General features: G+C 37.5%; 2 protein-coding genes across 2 annotated transcripts; one reads left to right on the plus strand and one right to left on the minus strand.

Annotated features, from left to right (window-relative positions):
- The first annotated feature begins 3356 nt into the window (after positions 1-3356).
- LOC137715315 (serine/threonine-protein kinase D6PK) lies at positions 3357-7930 on the plus strand. The gene is made up of 3 exons (XM_068454597.2): positions 3357-3729; positions 4453-6394; positions 6895-7930. The coding sequence occupies exons 2-3, from the start codon at positions 4677-4679 to the stop codon at positions 7748-7750; spliced, it is 2574 nt and encodes an 857-aa protein (XP_068310698.2). The 5' UTR covers positions 3357-3729; positions 4453-4676; the 3' UTR covers positions 7751-7930.
- A 1274-nt stretch (positions 7931-9204) lies between these two features.
- LOC137715317 (alkaline/neutral invertase E, chloroplastic) lies at positions 9205-14510 on the minus strand. Its single transcript, XM_068454599.2, has 7 exons — positions 14373-14510; positions 13245-13991; positions 12548-12713; positions 12174-12385; positions 10637-11130; positions 10510-10558; positions 9205-9770 (listed from the first exon to the last, which is right to left on the minus strand). The coding sequence occupies exons 2-7, from the start codon at positions 13878-13880 to the stop codon at positions 9453-9455; spliced, it is 1875 nt and encodes a 624-aa protein (XP_068310700.1). The 5' UTR covers positions 13881-13991; positions 14373-14510; the 3' UTR covers positions 9205-9452.
- Between the last annotated feature and the right edge of the window lie 405 nt (positions 14511-14915).

Below are 14915 nucleotides of genomic sequence, written 5' to 3' on the forward strand. Positions count from 1 at the left end.
GGAATTCTGAAGTTAAGCGAGTTCGTGCGAGACCAATCCCAGGATGGGTGACCCACTGGGAAGTTCTCGTGTGAGTTCCCAGAAACAAAACCGTGAGGGCGTGGTCGGAGCCCAAAACAGACAATATTGTGATATGGTGGAGTCGAACTCGGGATGTGGTGGAGGCCTGGGCCGGGATTTGACACTTATTGTTAAAACTCAAAGTTTTTAAGTCATTTTCATTAGTTTTCCTTTAAATAAAAGGCGATATATATATATGTACTTGTTATGAGATAGCTTGAGTTTGATTAAGTTTTCAAGCCATTTTTATTAGTTTTTTTTAAATAAAAAGCAATATATATACGTACTTGTTATGAAATAGCTTGAGTTTGATTTGACCCCAACTAATTCGTCAAAGCTTGACTAATAGTTAGACTTTCTAATCTTATAATGAAAATATAAAATGTCTTGAAAAATCAAATCAAACTATTATATTGGTTATGTTAAATTCAAAGTATATTGAAATGTTGATAGCTTTTCATATTGACATATTGACATATTGACCATCTCATGAATGTATACAGTCCTCCTAGAGCATGTCCGACTATTATGTTTGTTTTTTATTTGCGCTATTATGTTTCAGTCACCATTAAGTTTGAGCTCGTTTAAAAACTAGTTGAGCCATTATGAGGTGGAGCTCAATCCATAAATGGATTGAGCTGAACCGACCTTAAGTTTAGAAATGTCCTTCAACCGGAGCTTGAATCTATTAGCTTCGTTCAAGCTTAACCTTGAATCGTATTATTAGCTTCGTTCAAGCTTAACCTTGAGCATCTCGGTACTCGACGCATTTAACCCTTAGCGCTCATTTAGTGGGTGGGATGTGATTGGACTTACACTACTATGAAACCATTTATTAGTGTCGCTATAATAATCGACAAGAAACGTGTATTACTATCGGATATTAAGCAAAATCCGATAAAAAATGGATGCAGTGACGGATATAATAAGTGACAGAATTGCCTGCATCAGGAAATGAATTTTTCGACAGTAACTTGGACTGGTTATGAATTAATTTACTTATAAAATAGGGAACTGTAACGAAAAGCTCCTGTTACTGTTCACTTTAACGAAAAACCACATTTTTACACTTAAAAGTCAATCCTGGTACTATTCACTTTACCCTTTATTAAGTTATTTTCGTTAAAACTCAAAATTTTCAAGCCATTTCATTAATTTTCCTTATAAAATAAGGAAAATTACAACATATGACTTCGCTCTCCCTGCAATTACAAAAATGTAACATCCCAACGATGAACCACACCACATGCCCATCTGCTGCTCACAACTCACAATGACTATCATGACCCACCCACAACGCCACTTTGACGACCCCACATGTTGGGGCTGCTTGCGACGAGATGTGCGGAGCAATGTTCTAAAAACCGCTAGGTGCTAGACAAGCAGTAGATTGGGGTCTAGCACCTAAACGGCTAGGCAGGCTTAAGTGGACTAGGCAGATTAAGTAAACTTATTATATATTGTATAAATAATTGTCTGTTTATATTTAAAAAGTATACAATTGTATTGAGATAGATAAATTGAAAAATAAAATGACTTATAGATTAGAAAGTATTAGAACATGTTGAAAACATGGGGAGCCAGAATGTAATGAGTTTCCTTCAAAGTATTCAACAAATTTCTTACAATTTATTAAAAAAAAAATGCAATATGAAAGTCATCTATTTTTTGTCAAAGTGAAAGTCGCAACCTAAGTGGGTGCCTAAGCAGGTCTAGGTGATCTTTCTTAATTTTCAAACGCTTAGGGATTAATCGGGGTGCTGGCTAGCCGTCTAGCGCCTAGCCCATAGGCGTTAGGCAGGTACTTTTAGAATAGTGTTGTGGAGAGAGACGAGGTCTGGTGAGAGAAAAGTTGGGAGAGAGAGATGAAGATTACGGAATGAAATGATGACAAAGAGAGGCGAGGAAGAACATGATACGTGCCTCACGTAGATGGGATTTGTAGCCCATGTGTGAGGTTGGGTTATATAACCCACCCGATTTTGGATTTGTAGCCGATCACATCTAATCCCATCCTAGTTACATTTAACACCATCAAATATTGGACTTGGACTCATAGCCATTTTAATTGGCCATAACCTATCTTATCCAGTCCATCAAACGAGCCCTTAATCTTAGTGAAAGGTCATGATACATAACATATTGTGTACTCACTAACTTTTAATGATTGTAAGTTATGGCAATTCTTCCCTTAGTAAATATGTGATTGATGAAGTTTATTAGAGAAATGCCAACATAATTTTCTCAAAAGTGGGACTCTCTATAATTTTATGTCATTTCATACTTTTAGCACAATGTTTTATAATGCCTGAACGGGAATTGAAGTTAAATTGTGACGTAGCAGAAAATCCATAATAAGCCAAACTTTTGAGAAAATCTCCTCAACATTATATAACTTATTATTTGACATACTTTTTGTCATAATGAAAGTGAATTGACTCTTGTTTTGTTATAAGGAGAGAATCCTACTCCTTGCTCTAATTCTAACACATTTTCCCACCCACCCCTGACGAGACAAATAATGAATATTTATATAAATGGTACCATTTTTCTCGGAACAAAATTAAAAAAATCAAGTAAAAGAAAATGTCATACAACTCCAGAGGGATGTTTTGTTTCAATTGATAAAAAATTCAAGAAATGAACCTTGAGTACTAGAGTAGTACTTCTCAATCACTTGAGTTATAAGTCCGACAACTTAAAAAAAAAAAAAATTAAAATGTCTTACATGATATGATACAAAATTAAAATAAAAAAGGTAATTGTCATTCAACTACTCTTAAGTTGCTCAACTTCTAACTTTCATACTAATAGATTTTTTTTTCGTCTCACTTTCATAATTTTCTACCACTTTTGTAATTTTGTTAGCTTGGTCGTGCTTTTCTGTTAACTAATAACGTGATAGAATTTTCATCCGCTAATTCATGTGAAAGTGGAAGTTTGATAATGTTAAAATAGAATCTCAAAAGAGAATAATAAAATAGAAGTGATCCTTGAAAATAAAAATGCTATTGGATGGTCGGTCAAGTGTAAGAAAACCCCATGGGATTCCCACAGAATAGCCCCAGCCCCTGTTTCCCTCCCAATTCCTGTGTGTGTATGATAACTTTTTATTTTTTATTTTTTATATTTTTATAAACAAACGATAATATTTATTGTAAAGAGATGAATGTAATCTCATAATAAATTAATAATAATATAATTTAAATTCGTTTTTAACGAGAATCAAATTACTAAATCATAATACTAAATGATGGTATGATAGTTTATAAACAGTATTTTTCCGTCCATTTGAAAATTGAGTTTTAAAGAAAGAAAGAAAGAAAGAAAAGAGTTTGAGAGAAGGTAATGAGAGAGAGCATCCAATATTTACACAGTAGACAGAAGACCTGGTGTCTCTCCCTCCACAGTCCTCAGTCCTCAGTAGTCACCACATTTCTCGTGACTTTGATTTCCTTTTCTTCTCCTCTCTCTCATTCACTCCGCCCCCAACTGTCCTCTCGTGTGCCCTAAATCCTCCCACCACCCACCCTACAAATTTAATTCATTCCAACCCCACAAAAATCAAATAAATACAAGTTTCAAAGTTTAAACCCTAACTTCCTCCTCATTTCCATCAACCCCAATTATCTCCTCCTTTCAGCTTCTTCTTTGGAGCTCATGTTCAAGGTAAAGGTTTTTATTTTTATTTTTTTATATTTTTTTATATTTTAAGTTTAATTTTCATGCTATTTATGAGCCTGATGTTACTTGCTGTGAATTATGATCTATATTAATTTTGATAATTAAATTGTTTTTGTTGGTGAATTGGAATGTTGGGTTTTCTGTTTTTGTTTGTTTCCAAAGATCCATGTTAAAAAAAAAAAAAAAAATTGATTTGAAACGGCTGACTATGTCTGTTTGTTGATAGTGAGGTTGGTGTTTGTGTGTGTGGAAGATTGTGTAGGATTTGTGAACAAGATTTGTTGTTTGCTTTATGTTTTGAAGATATTATCGATACATGACTTTGTCATTCTTCGTAGTCTCCAAAGTAGTGGGAATGGCTCGTCTTTCTTTTGTTTCTTTCCGTTAAGCCGTAATTGGCCAGTTTGTGTGCAGGTGACATTTGGTTGTCTAACTTTGAAATCGGAAAAGTATTGAATTAGATAGTTGACATATTTAACCCATATTTTGATGATGCTTATGTATGTGATAGCAAAATTTTTATTTTAACAGATCATTCCATATCTTTCATTAATTGAGGTTAGAGTAACACCAGTTAACGTTTCCCTTTACCTCTCAATTTCCATTTAGTGTTTATGTTAATTGTAGTATTGCGTGGATAAAGCATAGACATGGCTGATACGTTACGAAAATAGAAATTTGATGAGTTTGATATTAACTGCAATGCAGCAATCATGGCCTGCCTTGGATGCTTCCTTTTGGACTGAGTAAGGGGATCGTAGTGGGCCATTTCAGTCTGCAAATCAGTATGGTTCTAACAAACTTGAGAAGATATGTAGCTCTATTTCCTATTTCTGTGCTGCGGTATCTTCACAATGCTTCGTCAGAAGTGGGTTAGTTTGAATTTGTAAGGACATAACATCGTCTGCTGTATTTCATCTGGTTCATGAAAAATGAGTACATTGCGCTCTACATGTGAAATTGTTGAATCAAGAGAAGAGCTCCGCTTGGAGTCCAAACTGGACGAGAAAGGTGGAAAACACAGTATGCTAAAATTAGGAAATAAATATTCGATCGAGGATGATATTAATCAGCTTTTTCAGGCAATTGATGGTAGAAAGTCTGCTAGGATATCAGGTTTGTCGCATGAGGCTAGCAAAGACGCTTTGAGGAAGAGTGCTATGAAAAGGCCAATGAGAGTTGGTTCATCAAATACATCAGGTATCGGAATTTCCGAGCCTGTGAGTTTGAAGCAAGCACTTAGAGGATTGTGCATCACTCAGGCATCAGAGTTGGCTGCCATGAAGCGGCTACCGAGGCCAGGTCGTTCATCAGGAGTTTCAGAAGCAGGAACTATCAAAAGGTTGTACGGCACAGTGGTAGCCGAGGCCAACGGGCCTGGCATACCTATGACTGAAGGTAAAGGGAATTATGTAGAGGTGTCCCTTGTGCCTGAAACATCCAAAAATTCTGAAAACAATCCTGGATCCATGCAATCAGAGACACAGGTTGATACTGCCAGAACTTTGGGAGCTGGACTGATGCCCGATGCTAGTAAGACCAGTTTAGCACCGCATGATCAAATTAATCCTTTTTCATCAGCAGTTAAAAGTGATATATCGAAGGGAGAAGATAGAGAACCGGAATCAGCAGAATCTTCAGTCCACTTTCATCATGGTAAGAAAGTCATGCAGAGGGGTGCGGTTGCTTCTATCTCCACTGATGTTCCAATTAATTCTTCAAATTCAAACAAGGGGCTGCACTCTGCTGCTTCTCCATCTGGCTCTAGCACTGGTAGTAAGGTAGGCAAATCATCTGGCAGTAGTTCACATCTAATCAAGCCGGTTCTCAGGAGCAAAAACGTGGTTAAGAAAACTGTCAAGCAGGATTCAAGTTCTGGCTCTAGTAGTTCCAAATCAGATAACCGACAAGTTGATAGTGATTCGTGCTCTAGTACTAGCAAGTCAAAGGACCAGAGACACAACTGTACTCCAAAGCATGAAGGGAAAGGTATTGAGAAAATATCTCTGGCCTCAAGCAGTACAAGTCTTAGCAAAGAATTGAATTCAGGTATTGTTAACAGAGGTACAAGCACACTGGATTTCGCTTCTAATTACAGTAGTAGGATTAACTCTGCAGTGACAAAAGTTGATGAGAGGTCAAGATCAAAGGAAAACGGGGATTTCTCACAAAGCTCAAAAAGTAGCATTGGTGACGGTAGCAGCACTACATGCACTAGTGAGGAGAGCAGTCTAAGTGGGTCTGGTCGTAGCGGCAAGAGGCCACACATGTCAAGAGACTTGAGATGGGAAGCCATCCATCACGTCCAGAAGCAGCATGGAAGCTTAGGTTTGAAGCACTTTAAGTTGTTTAGGAGAATCGGTTCTGGGGACATTGGGACTGTTTATCTTGCTGAGCTAACTGGAACAAATTGTGTATTTGCTTTGAAAGTGATGGACAACGAGTTTTTGGCTACCAGGAAGAAAATGATCAGGGCCCAAACTGAAAGAGAGATACTGGAAATGCTGGATCATCCATTTCTTCCCACACTATATTCCCATTGTGTGTCAGATAACCTCTCATGTTTGGTTATGGAGTATTGTCCGGGTGGGGATCTGCACGTGCTGCGGCAAAAGCAACCTGGCAGGAGTTTCTGTGAACAAGCAGCCAGGTACCTTTTCTTCTTTAAGGTCCACTTGTAGTTAACTGTGCCTTTGCTTTTTTTTTTAGCTGCGGAAGACAATCAAATGGATACATTTGACATTATTATTTAGTAGGTTACATGTTTGTTGTTTTCTTACTAATTTTCCATTTCTGGAAAAAATTATTTTGATAGTTGTTTGATACTAGCTCATACTCTATGTTACTTTTCCTTTTTCTCCTTGAGTTTCCAAAATCAACTTGTCAGAATGTTAAAGTATATAAGACCTAGCAGTGAGGATTACACTAGATAACATGCTCTGGCCACTTGTATACATGTTCGGTATGTTAAACTAGATTTTATTTCCCGGGATTTAAAGTTGGGATCTAATATCCACAAAACAATCTCATATTGTCAATCAAGGATTGGCCTGGTGCCCTTAGAGAACTACATGATTTATTTACATCATCGCAACTGTATTTTAAATGTTCATTAGACTAATTTCAAGTGATTGTGTACTGTCTCTGCAGGTTTTATGTTGCTGAAGTCCTCCTTGCCTTGGAGTATTTACACATGCTAGGAGTTGTGTATCGAGACTTGAAACCTGAAAATATTCTGGTCCGAGAAGACGGCCACATCATGCTCACAGATTTTGATTTGTCACTTAGATGTGCTGTCAATCCAACGCTGCTTAAATCATCGTCTCCTGTTTTGGAGAGCACAGGAAAAATGTCAAGCCCATGCATAGAATCTAGCTGCATTGATCCTTTTTGCCTTCAACCATCCTGGCAAGTTCCATGCTTCACTCCCAGACTTTTATCCGCCGCTGCAAAATCTCGAAAAGTGAAATCCGAGCTTGCTGCCCAGGTCAGCCCATTGCCACAGCTTGTAGTGGAGCCTACTAGTGCCCGGTCCAACTCATTTGTTGGAACCCATGAATACCTTGCCCCGGAGATCATTAAAGGAGACGGCCATGGGAATGCTGTTGATTGGTGGACATATGGAATCTTTCTGTTTGAGCTGTTATATGGTAAGACACCCTTCAAGGGGTCAGGAAATGAGGACACATTATCCAATGTTGTGTCGAAAAGTCTCAAGTTCCCAAATACACCTATAGTGAGTTTTTATGCAAGAGATCTGATCAGAGGCCTCTTAATAAAGGACCCTGAAAATCGTCTAGGATCAGTGAAAGGGGCTGCAGAAATCAAGCAGCATCCTTTCTTTGAAGGCCTCAATTGGGCATTGATTCGGTGTGCAGTACCGCCAGAGCTTCCCAAGTGGGGTGATATTGGAATTGGCACACCATCTGCTTCACAGAAACAGGAGAGCACGGGCTGCAAGGAGTTGGAGGGTATAGAAGAGCATATAGACTTTGACCTGTTTTAAAGCTTTTATATGGGGAGGAAAGGTGACGTTCTTTTTCCAAATTTTCTCTTCGGTTTCTTTAACTGATAATATTAGCTTATAGTGTAAATTAAATGTAACACACAATACTGGTGGCTAGTTGTAGAATATGATATATGGATACTGATACAGTAGCTGAGAGAAATGGAAATCGGATTAGCATTTTCCTTGTTCTTTTCGTCGTATAATTTGGGTGTATTCATGTTGCTAGAACTTCATCTCTTCCTACAATATGATCCTGTAAGAGATGCAAGTTTGTACCCTCATCACTAGAAAATCATGTATAATTACTGCTGTTCTTTTCCAAGTTCAAAACATGCAATAATCAATACACCTTCTCTACTGGGTTGTAAGCTGTTTAACGCTCGTGCGAACAGGCCATTGCTAGTTCTTTTCGTTGTTTCTAATCCGTCTTTCATGTCCAAAGAGAGAGAAGTTTGTTTGAGAGTGTGGTTCTGTATGAAGCGCTTTTAATCCCTTGTGCTTATGTTAGAAGCAAAACGTTTCGTTAGAAACATAAGTGCTTATTATGTATTCTCCTGAAAGCACTTCTTGGTGAAGCACTTTTGCACTTCAGTAATGTTTTTGTAACTAAAAAAGGTATTATCCAAGACTGTCCTTTAAAAGAGTTCTTATGTAATCAGCAGTCTACTCTAAAGCTTAGAAGCCGAAGAAGTTTTTTTGTTGAAACTTCAAGCTTGTCATGGAACAACATCTGGATTAGCTTAATTTGGAATTGCTTTTTGGTTGGACATTGCTCTCTTGTTGGTAGTATCTTCATACGAAGAACCGTCAATTTGTTTGATTAATGGATGACTAAATGTCTTTAATGAATTTTGAACAGTTCTAATTATGATGTTTGTGCCGTGAAATGACACTAATCGTCTCTGAATGATGAAGAGCCCCTATACATGTAAATGAGGCTAGGGAGACAAGTATTATCCCTGTAAAAGCATTTTTAACCATTCAAACCATTTTAGGCATAAAAGCACTCTCAGTTCATTCCTTCCAAACCTCGGCCCATAAGCAACTCCATAGCCAGAAGCACTTTTGACTTTTCCACTACCAAATCCAACGTCACGCTTTTCTCCACTCCGTGGACAAAAATGAAGGCACTGCGCAGTGGAGTAGCAAAACTTCTAAATTACCTTTTTCTCATCTGGGTCTGTGAGATAAGCACCAATGGCGGTTTCTACTCCCTCCACGGCGGCGGAGATCAAACCCTTCGCCGTCTTCTCGCGTGCCTTGGCAACATCTGCAGAAGCCCAGCTGCCCCAGAGTTCTTCCGGGACCTGGTCAACAAAAGGGGTTTGGATTCCAAGCTCAAGATTGATTCAGCTGGACCTTTGGTTACCATGAGGTAACAAGAACCTAATTTTAAATCATATATTTGACACGACTACGTTCTAAACTACTCTACCTTACGACAATTGGGGTTTAGATGAATTTTGTGTAGATTATCAATCGTTAAAATAAAAACCGCCGCTTCCATGTGTATCTAATTACCAGGTACACTGAGCAAGATTGAATTCAATTCAAAACAAAAGGGTATGTTGAATGTCACGAACAGTATGTTCTGTTGTGGTTAAGCTGGACCTCTGTCGGATGCTTCAATTTGTTATCAGCTGCATAGTTCACTATAGAAATGTTTGAGACTTGAATTCTCCGTCAGATCCACTTTGCTTCATACTAAAATCTGTTTTTTCCAACCACGTTTCCTTCTTGGACTGGCACTTATCATGCACGAGAATGCATTTATAAGCTCTGAATCCTCTTCATTCACAAGATTCTTTGCTGCACTTGGGTTGGCAAGGAGGAGCTTTGCTACAAGGTATCCAGCAACCGACCAAGTTTGATACAGCTGTGCCTGCTTTCCAATAAATCTTGCTCGCTTGGTGTCGTAATATTCAGGCCACTTGTCCATAGATATGCGCTTCTCAGCAATCTCGACAGCCTTCGCTGCAATTTCTGGTCTGTTAAGCTTTATGCATGCCACCGTGAGCTGAAACAAGCCCCATAATCGTGTTAAATCACACAAATAATCAGCCACTGCCAAATGCTAATGGAATAACAGGGAACTTTTGCATTCTTTTCAACACATTCAAGGATTCTGCACAGTTAATCACACAAATCGCATTTCTTTAATTTCAGATTTTAGAAAGAAAAATGCTTGGCTCTTCTGTTTTTTTCCCTAACAAGCCCTTCCTCCCTGTAAGTGGGCAGACTAGCCAATTCACAGCAATGGGAACCTGGTTTGCACCGTTTCATATGAAGTAGTGGCCGGAAACTACATCTTAAAGAAAGAGAAGTAACTTGTCATGAGGCAGTGATCTCGCAATCTGCTTTATTTGCATTTCCAACTTTTTCTTTTCTCATTATATTCATGCTCTATAGTCTATACTAGGCAGCAATCTCAAATCGTACTGCTCCCAAGAAGACAACCTTTCATCTACTTGAACTAATCATAGGTTCTCCACTCCACATAATTTTGAACTAAAACTACTCACTTTTAAGTGTGCTTATAGGCTCAGACACGCATATACAGAAGGAAGGGAAGTGTCAGATGACATAACAGTGAAATCAGTACCAAAAACAGAGTCGTTTTATGTAATAAAGTTCCCAATTGCAATACTGAACTCACATAGAACAGGGATAATCTGGAGTTATCTATTATCAAAGAGTACGAAGCAAGGCCGAGGGCAATTGGGAAAAAAAGCATTCACTTTCAAACAAAAATTTACCTGCCAGAGCAACGTTGGCCAAGAACCTCCATTATGGTAAGACCAGGGACTACAACATAAAATCATATAAAGGAGGTGTCAGGAAACATGGAGAGGAAATTTCAAAAATCTAGGACAGAATCATTACGTGTTTTTGGGATCGCTGCCGGTGATGATTTGCCATTCCTGGCCTTCAAGAGCAGGGTAACATATTTTAAACGGCATATCTGCCACTAATTCATCCCATTTTGCGTCAATAAGATCCAGAATAGCATGTGACTGCAAGTCTGTTGCGAGACTACTTACAATAGACCATAAGTTTCCAAGAGAAAAGAAACGGAAGTCCATGTGAGCAGGCTGCAGGTTTCCAATCAAGTACCCGCCAGTACTGGGCATAAATCCCACCAGCCACGACGGAATCTGATCTGGGTAAATATTGAACTTATTAACAGCATCGTACGAGTATTCCTCTGTCTTGTATCGGTAAATTTCATTGAGTTTTCTCATATCAATCCAGTAATATTCCCTGATATGGAAGGACAACGCAACCAGACGGTTGTTAAGTGCTCGCACGAGGTCCGCTGATGCTTCCTCTGGAGCAAGCATCTCACGCACACAAAGTAATGCTGAATAAAACAGTGCCTACAAGGACAGGAAACAGTGACATGAGACATCGAACCAATGATGCCACAGAGATTTTAAACTAAAAGACAAGCTTCTGTACCCAATTAAAACTTTTCCCTCCGCCTAAGAAGACTATTAATTCCACTATCTCCAACTGTGATATTAACTTGCAATTATAACAGTACAGAATAACTTTGATTGATTTAAATTTAACACACAATTGATTGTTGGCTGGAGAAAGAACAAATAACAAATAACAATTATTTCACAAAATTGATCATAGAGTATATATTTAAAGGCTTTTTAGCCAAAATGATCCTTGATATTGGCATAACTTTTCATCCCTGACATTGAAAATCGATAAAAGTGGTCCCTGAGTTTGTCCACTGTAAATCATTTTGGTCATTCCATGAAAAATCTGTCAACATCATTGTTAAGACAAAAATAACCTTAAAAAGGTGGTTTCAGTGAACAAACTTAGGACCACTTATATCGATTTTCATTGTTAGGGACTAAAAAAGCCTTATTTAAAATAGGGGTAAATGACTGCAGCCACCAATCAGATATGAGCACGAGATCAGGTGATGTAATCACCAAACAATGTTTTGAAATCTATCTGATGATTACAACGATATACCCAAAACATATTGCTATGGGGAAACTTAAAAGGATGGAAAACAATAGTGAACAGGTATTTGGTATGACTCAGAATATTGCACCTTGTGATTGTACCAGTAAAATACATTTATTAGTTTATATGAAATGAAACTTTAAGCTACTCAGGCAGTTCCTGAATGTGCTTAATCTTAGGGGTGATAAGCAAAACGGTATGCAGATGAGACAAGCCCAACGGAAGGAACGCTAACTTTTTAAATAAAGGAGAAACTAAAAGATAGAAAAAGAAGAGGGGAAGGGGAACACACTCTAATGACTTGCAAAGTTTAAGGAGGGATAGCTCACAGTATTCACTAGAAATAAGCAAGAAAATGACATGCACATAAATAGATAAAAGAATTCATTTGAAATGCACTTATAACCACCAATCCATAAAAGGTATATACCTGAATCTCCAAAGGATGGCCATGAATTCCCATGCGGCGATCTATCATGCAAGAACCATCTGTAACCAATAATGTTGGAAACATATCAAAACCATCAGCAAGACATAGCTTTAAAATCATTTTTATCCCTGTTTGCACATCAACTCTTTCCTGCACTGAAAGATCTCTGGAGCACTTTCCATAAGCTCGTAACAATATAATCCACCATAACCCTACAAAAAGATCAAAAGCCAAAGATTTATTAACTGATGTGACTTACTTGAATTACAAAAAATATTAAAATGAGAGTGCCTCCCTATTCGGTTTGGATCATAAACAATCAAAAACTAGATTTAATTTCAAAGACTATTTAAAAAATAGAATGAACTTCCTACCAGAGTCAACTGGGGCAACACGACCAATAGCAGCTTCACCAAAGTCAGGATCCAATACATCTTCAGTTGCAAACTCATCACCATCGAGTGGAACAGTGCGAACCTTGAAACTGGCAGGCATTAGTCCTTGACCAGGACTATAACAATCCATGGTTTTCTCCCAGCTCTGCAATGGAAAAAGGAGGATGATTCACTAAACAGACAAGAACAATTTAAACTTAAAAGGAGTGTAATTCACTAGAAGAAGTTGGCCGATTAAACGAAAAAAATTCAATAGAACGGCAGAAACGAATAAAACTACATACAATGAAAGTCAGCATCTGTAACAGAATTCATGTTTCCAGATATCTGCCACAAAACAGGCCCTTTCTAAGCATGAATTTTTCGGAAGTGTTTGTTTTCCATATTATTCAACACTAAGATCTTACAAGCTTATGCAGATAAAACATTTGGTGTGTAAACTTTAAACAACTTCTAATTAATGACAAGATAAATACATAACTAACACAAGTAAATGTTTTGGTTATATTAAGGTGGGAATCAAACTATAACAACTTTCTAAGTAAACATGACCAAGAAAAAAGTGGACAAAAACACAATGTATGGAACCAAATGATCTAAAAGAATATCAAATGAGCCTAAGTCAAACTTAAACGACCGTTTGTGGATTTGGCACTCAAATAAGAGAATAATTTACCTGCAACTGAAGAGTATGAAGAATGAAGTTCCGCACAATATCATACTCCCCCTTTAAAAGGAAAGCTATCCCAGAAGGTATGAAGTCACGAATAAAGACCTGATCATAGTTAAGGGTACTAGGAGAGCTTGGATCATTAGCGGCAATGGTTCCAACAGGATTGTTACAATAATAGACCATGGAGTTCTTTAGTAAGGTCCATGCTTCCTCCTCAATCAAATCAGCCTTAGACTTCCGTGGAGAACCTTTCTTTTTTCTAGCTGCAGTCGGTTTGGTATTTGACCCAAAACCTCCCACTTCCTGATTCGGTTGTTGATCCACCTTGAATTCATCAATATCTGGACTAGTTAAACTTTCTGCCTGTTGACATTTGCAACTCATTGAATCCAACCTACAGACACGATCCTTTCCATGAACAAAATCATTTCTCCCCTGCAACGCACATATCCTCCTGCGGTCCCTCAAAACTCTTGAACTTTTATGCACTTGGGCACTCAATGAACTTATTTTCCGTCCATTACCAACACCGGGCTTAACAGAAACAACTCCATTCATATTGCTCAAACATATATCAAAACAGCCCATTCGAGGTAATTCCCCAGACATAACTTGTCGAACAACTTCCGAAGTAGCCATTGGGCACAAAGTATACAACCAACTACTCCAAAAACCTTAATTTCACACCTCCGAGGACGAAATCTCGACTAATATATTCGATATCAACACCCCTTGTCTCAATTAACGGACCTACATCAATACATTATCTTAAACTCATTAACTACTGAAATTAAACTTGCCCAACATTGCTAATTCAATCTGTTCCGCCAAACTCGAGCCAAAAACTGAAAACGAAATGGTTACCAAAGGGGCTCTACGAAATACTATCATCAAATTTGGATTGTTGTATTGAATTTTCAACAGCATGAAAACCAACAAATTTGTTTATGTGATTGATTGAATCTCCAATCTCCAATCAATCACATAAACAAAGCTCAAAAAGCATGAAAAATAAAAAATAAAAATAAAAAAAGGCAAAGGGGAAGAAGTTCAATTTCCAAAACCAACAAATTTGGATTGTTGTATTGAATTTTCAATTTTGCATAAATTTATACTGTTTTCGCATCTTACCTCAGAACCCCAACACCAAAACGGGAGAGTTTTGTCGAGCTTGGCACCAAAACGACGACAGTATTCATACGCAACGAACCATGAATTTCAGAGCTTTTGCAATAACGCCGACTTCACGCCCCTTCTTTTGTTTCCTCCGGAAATAGAGGAATTTTATATTTATAGTTTGGATTATATCGGTAAGTTAATGTGATTTTATATTTTTTTTTTACACAAAATAATGTGGTTTTGTTGGGTAATTTTATTTAGAAAACTTTTATGAAAAAGATTTGGATAAAAAGTCATGCTATAATTTTATTTAATTAAAAAAATGGAACTTTAAAGAAAAATTTCCAGTACTGTTCACTTTAACGAAAAATCACATTTTTACACTAAAAAGTCAATCATGATACTATTCTCTTTACCCTTTATTGTGTCATTTTCGTTAAAATTCAATGTTTTCAAGCTATTTTCATTAGTTTTCCTCTAAAAGAAAACTTAAACTTTAATGAAAAACCCTAAAATTTTAATAAAAATGACAAAAAAAAACTTAAAGTTGCTATG

The sequence above is a fragment of the Pyrus communis genome, chromosome 3 (assembly GCF_041283825.1).
Source record: "Pyrus communis isolate YQ-2024b chromosome 3, ASM4128382v1, whole genome shotgun sequence".
Classification (NCBI taxonomy): domain Eukaryota; kingdom Viridiplantae; phylum Streptophyta; class Magnoliopsida; order Rosales; family Rosaceae; genus Pyrus; species Pyrus communis.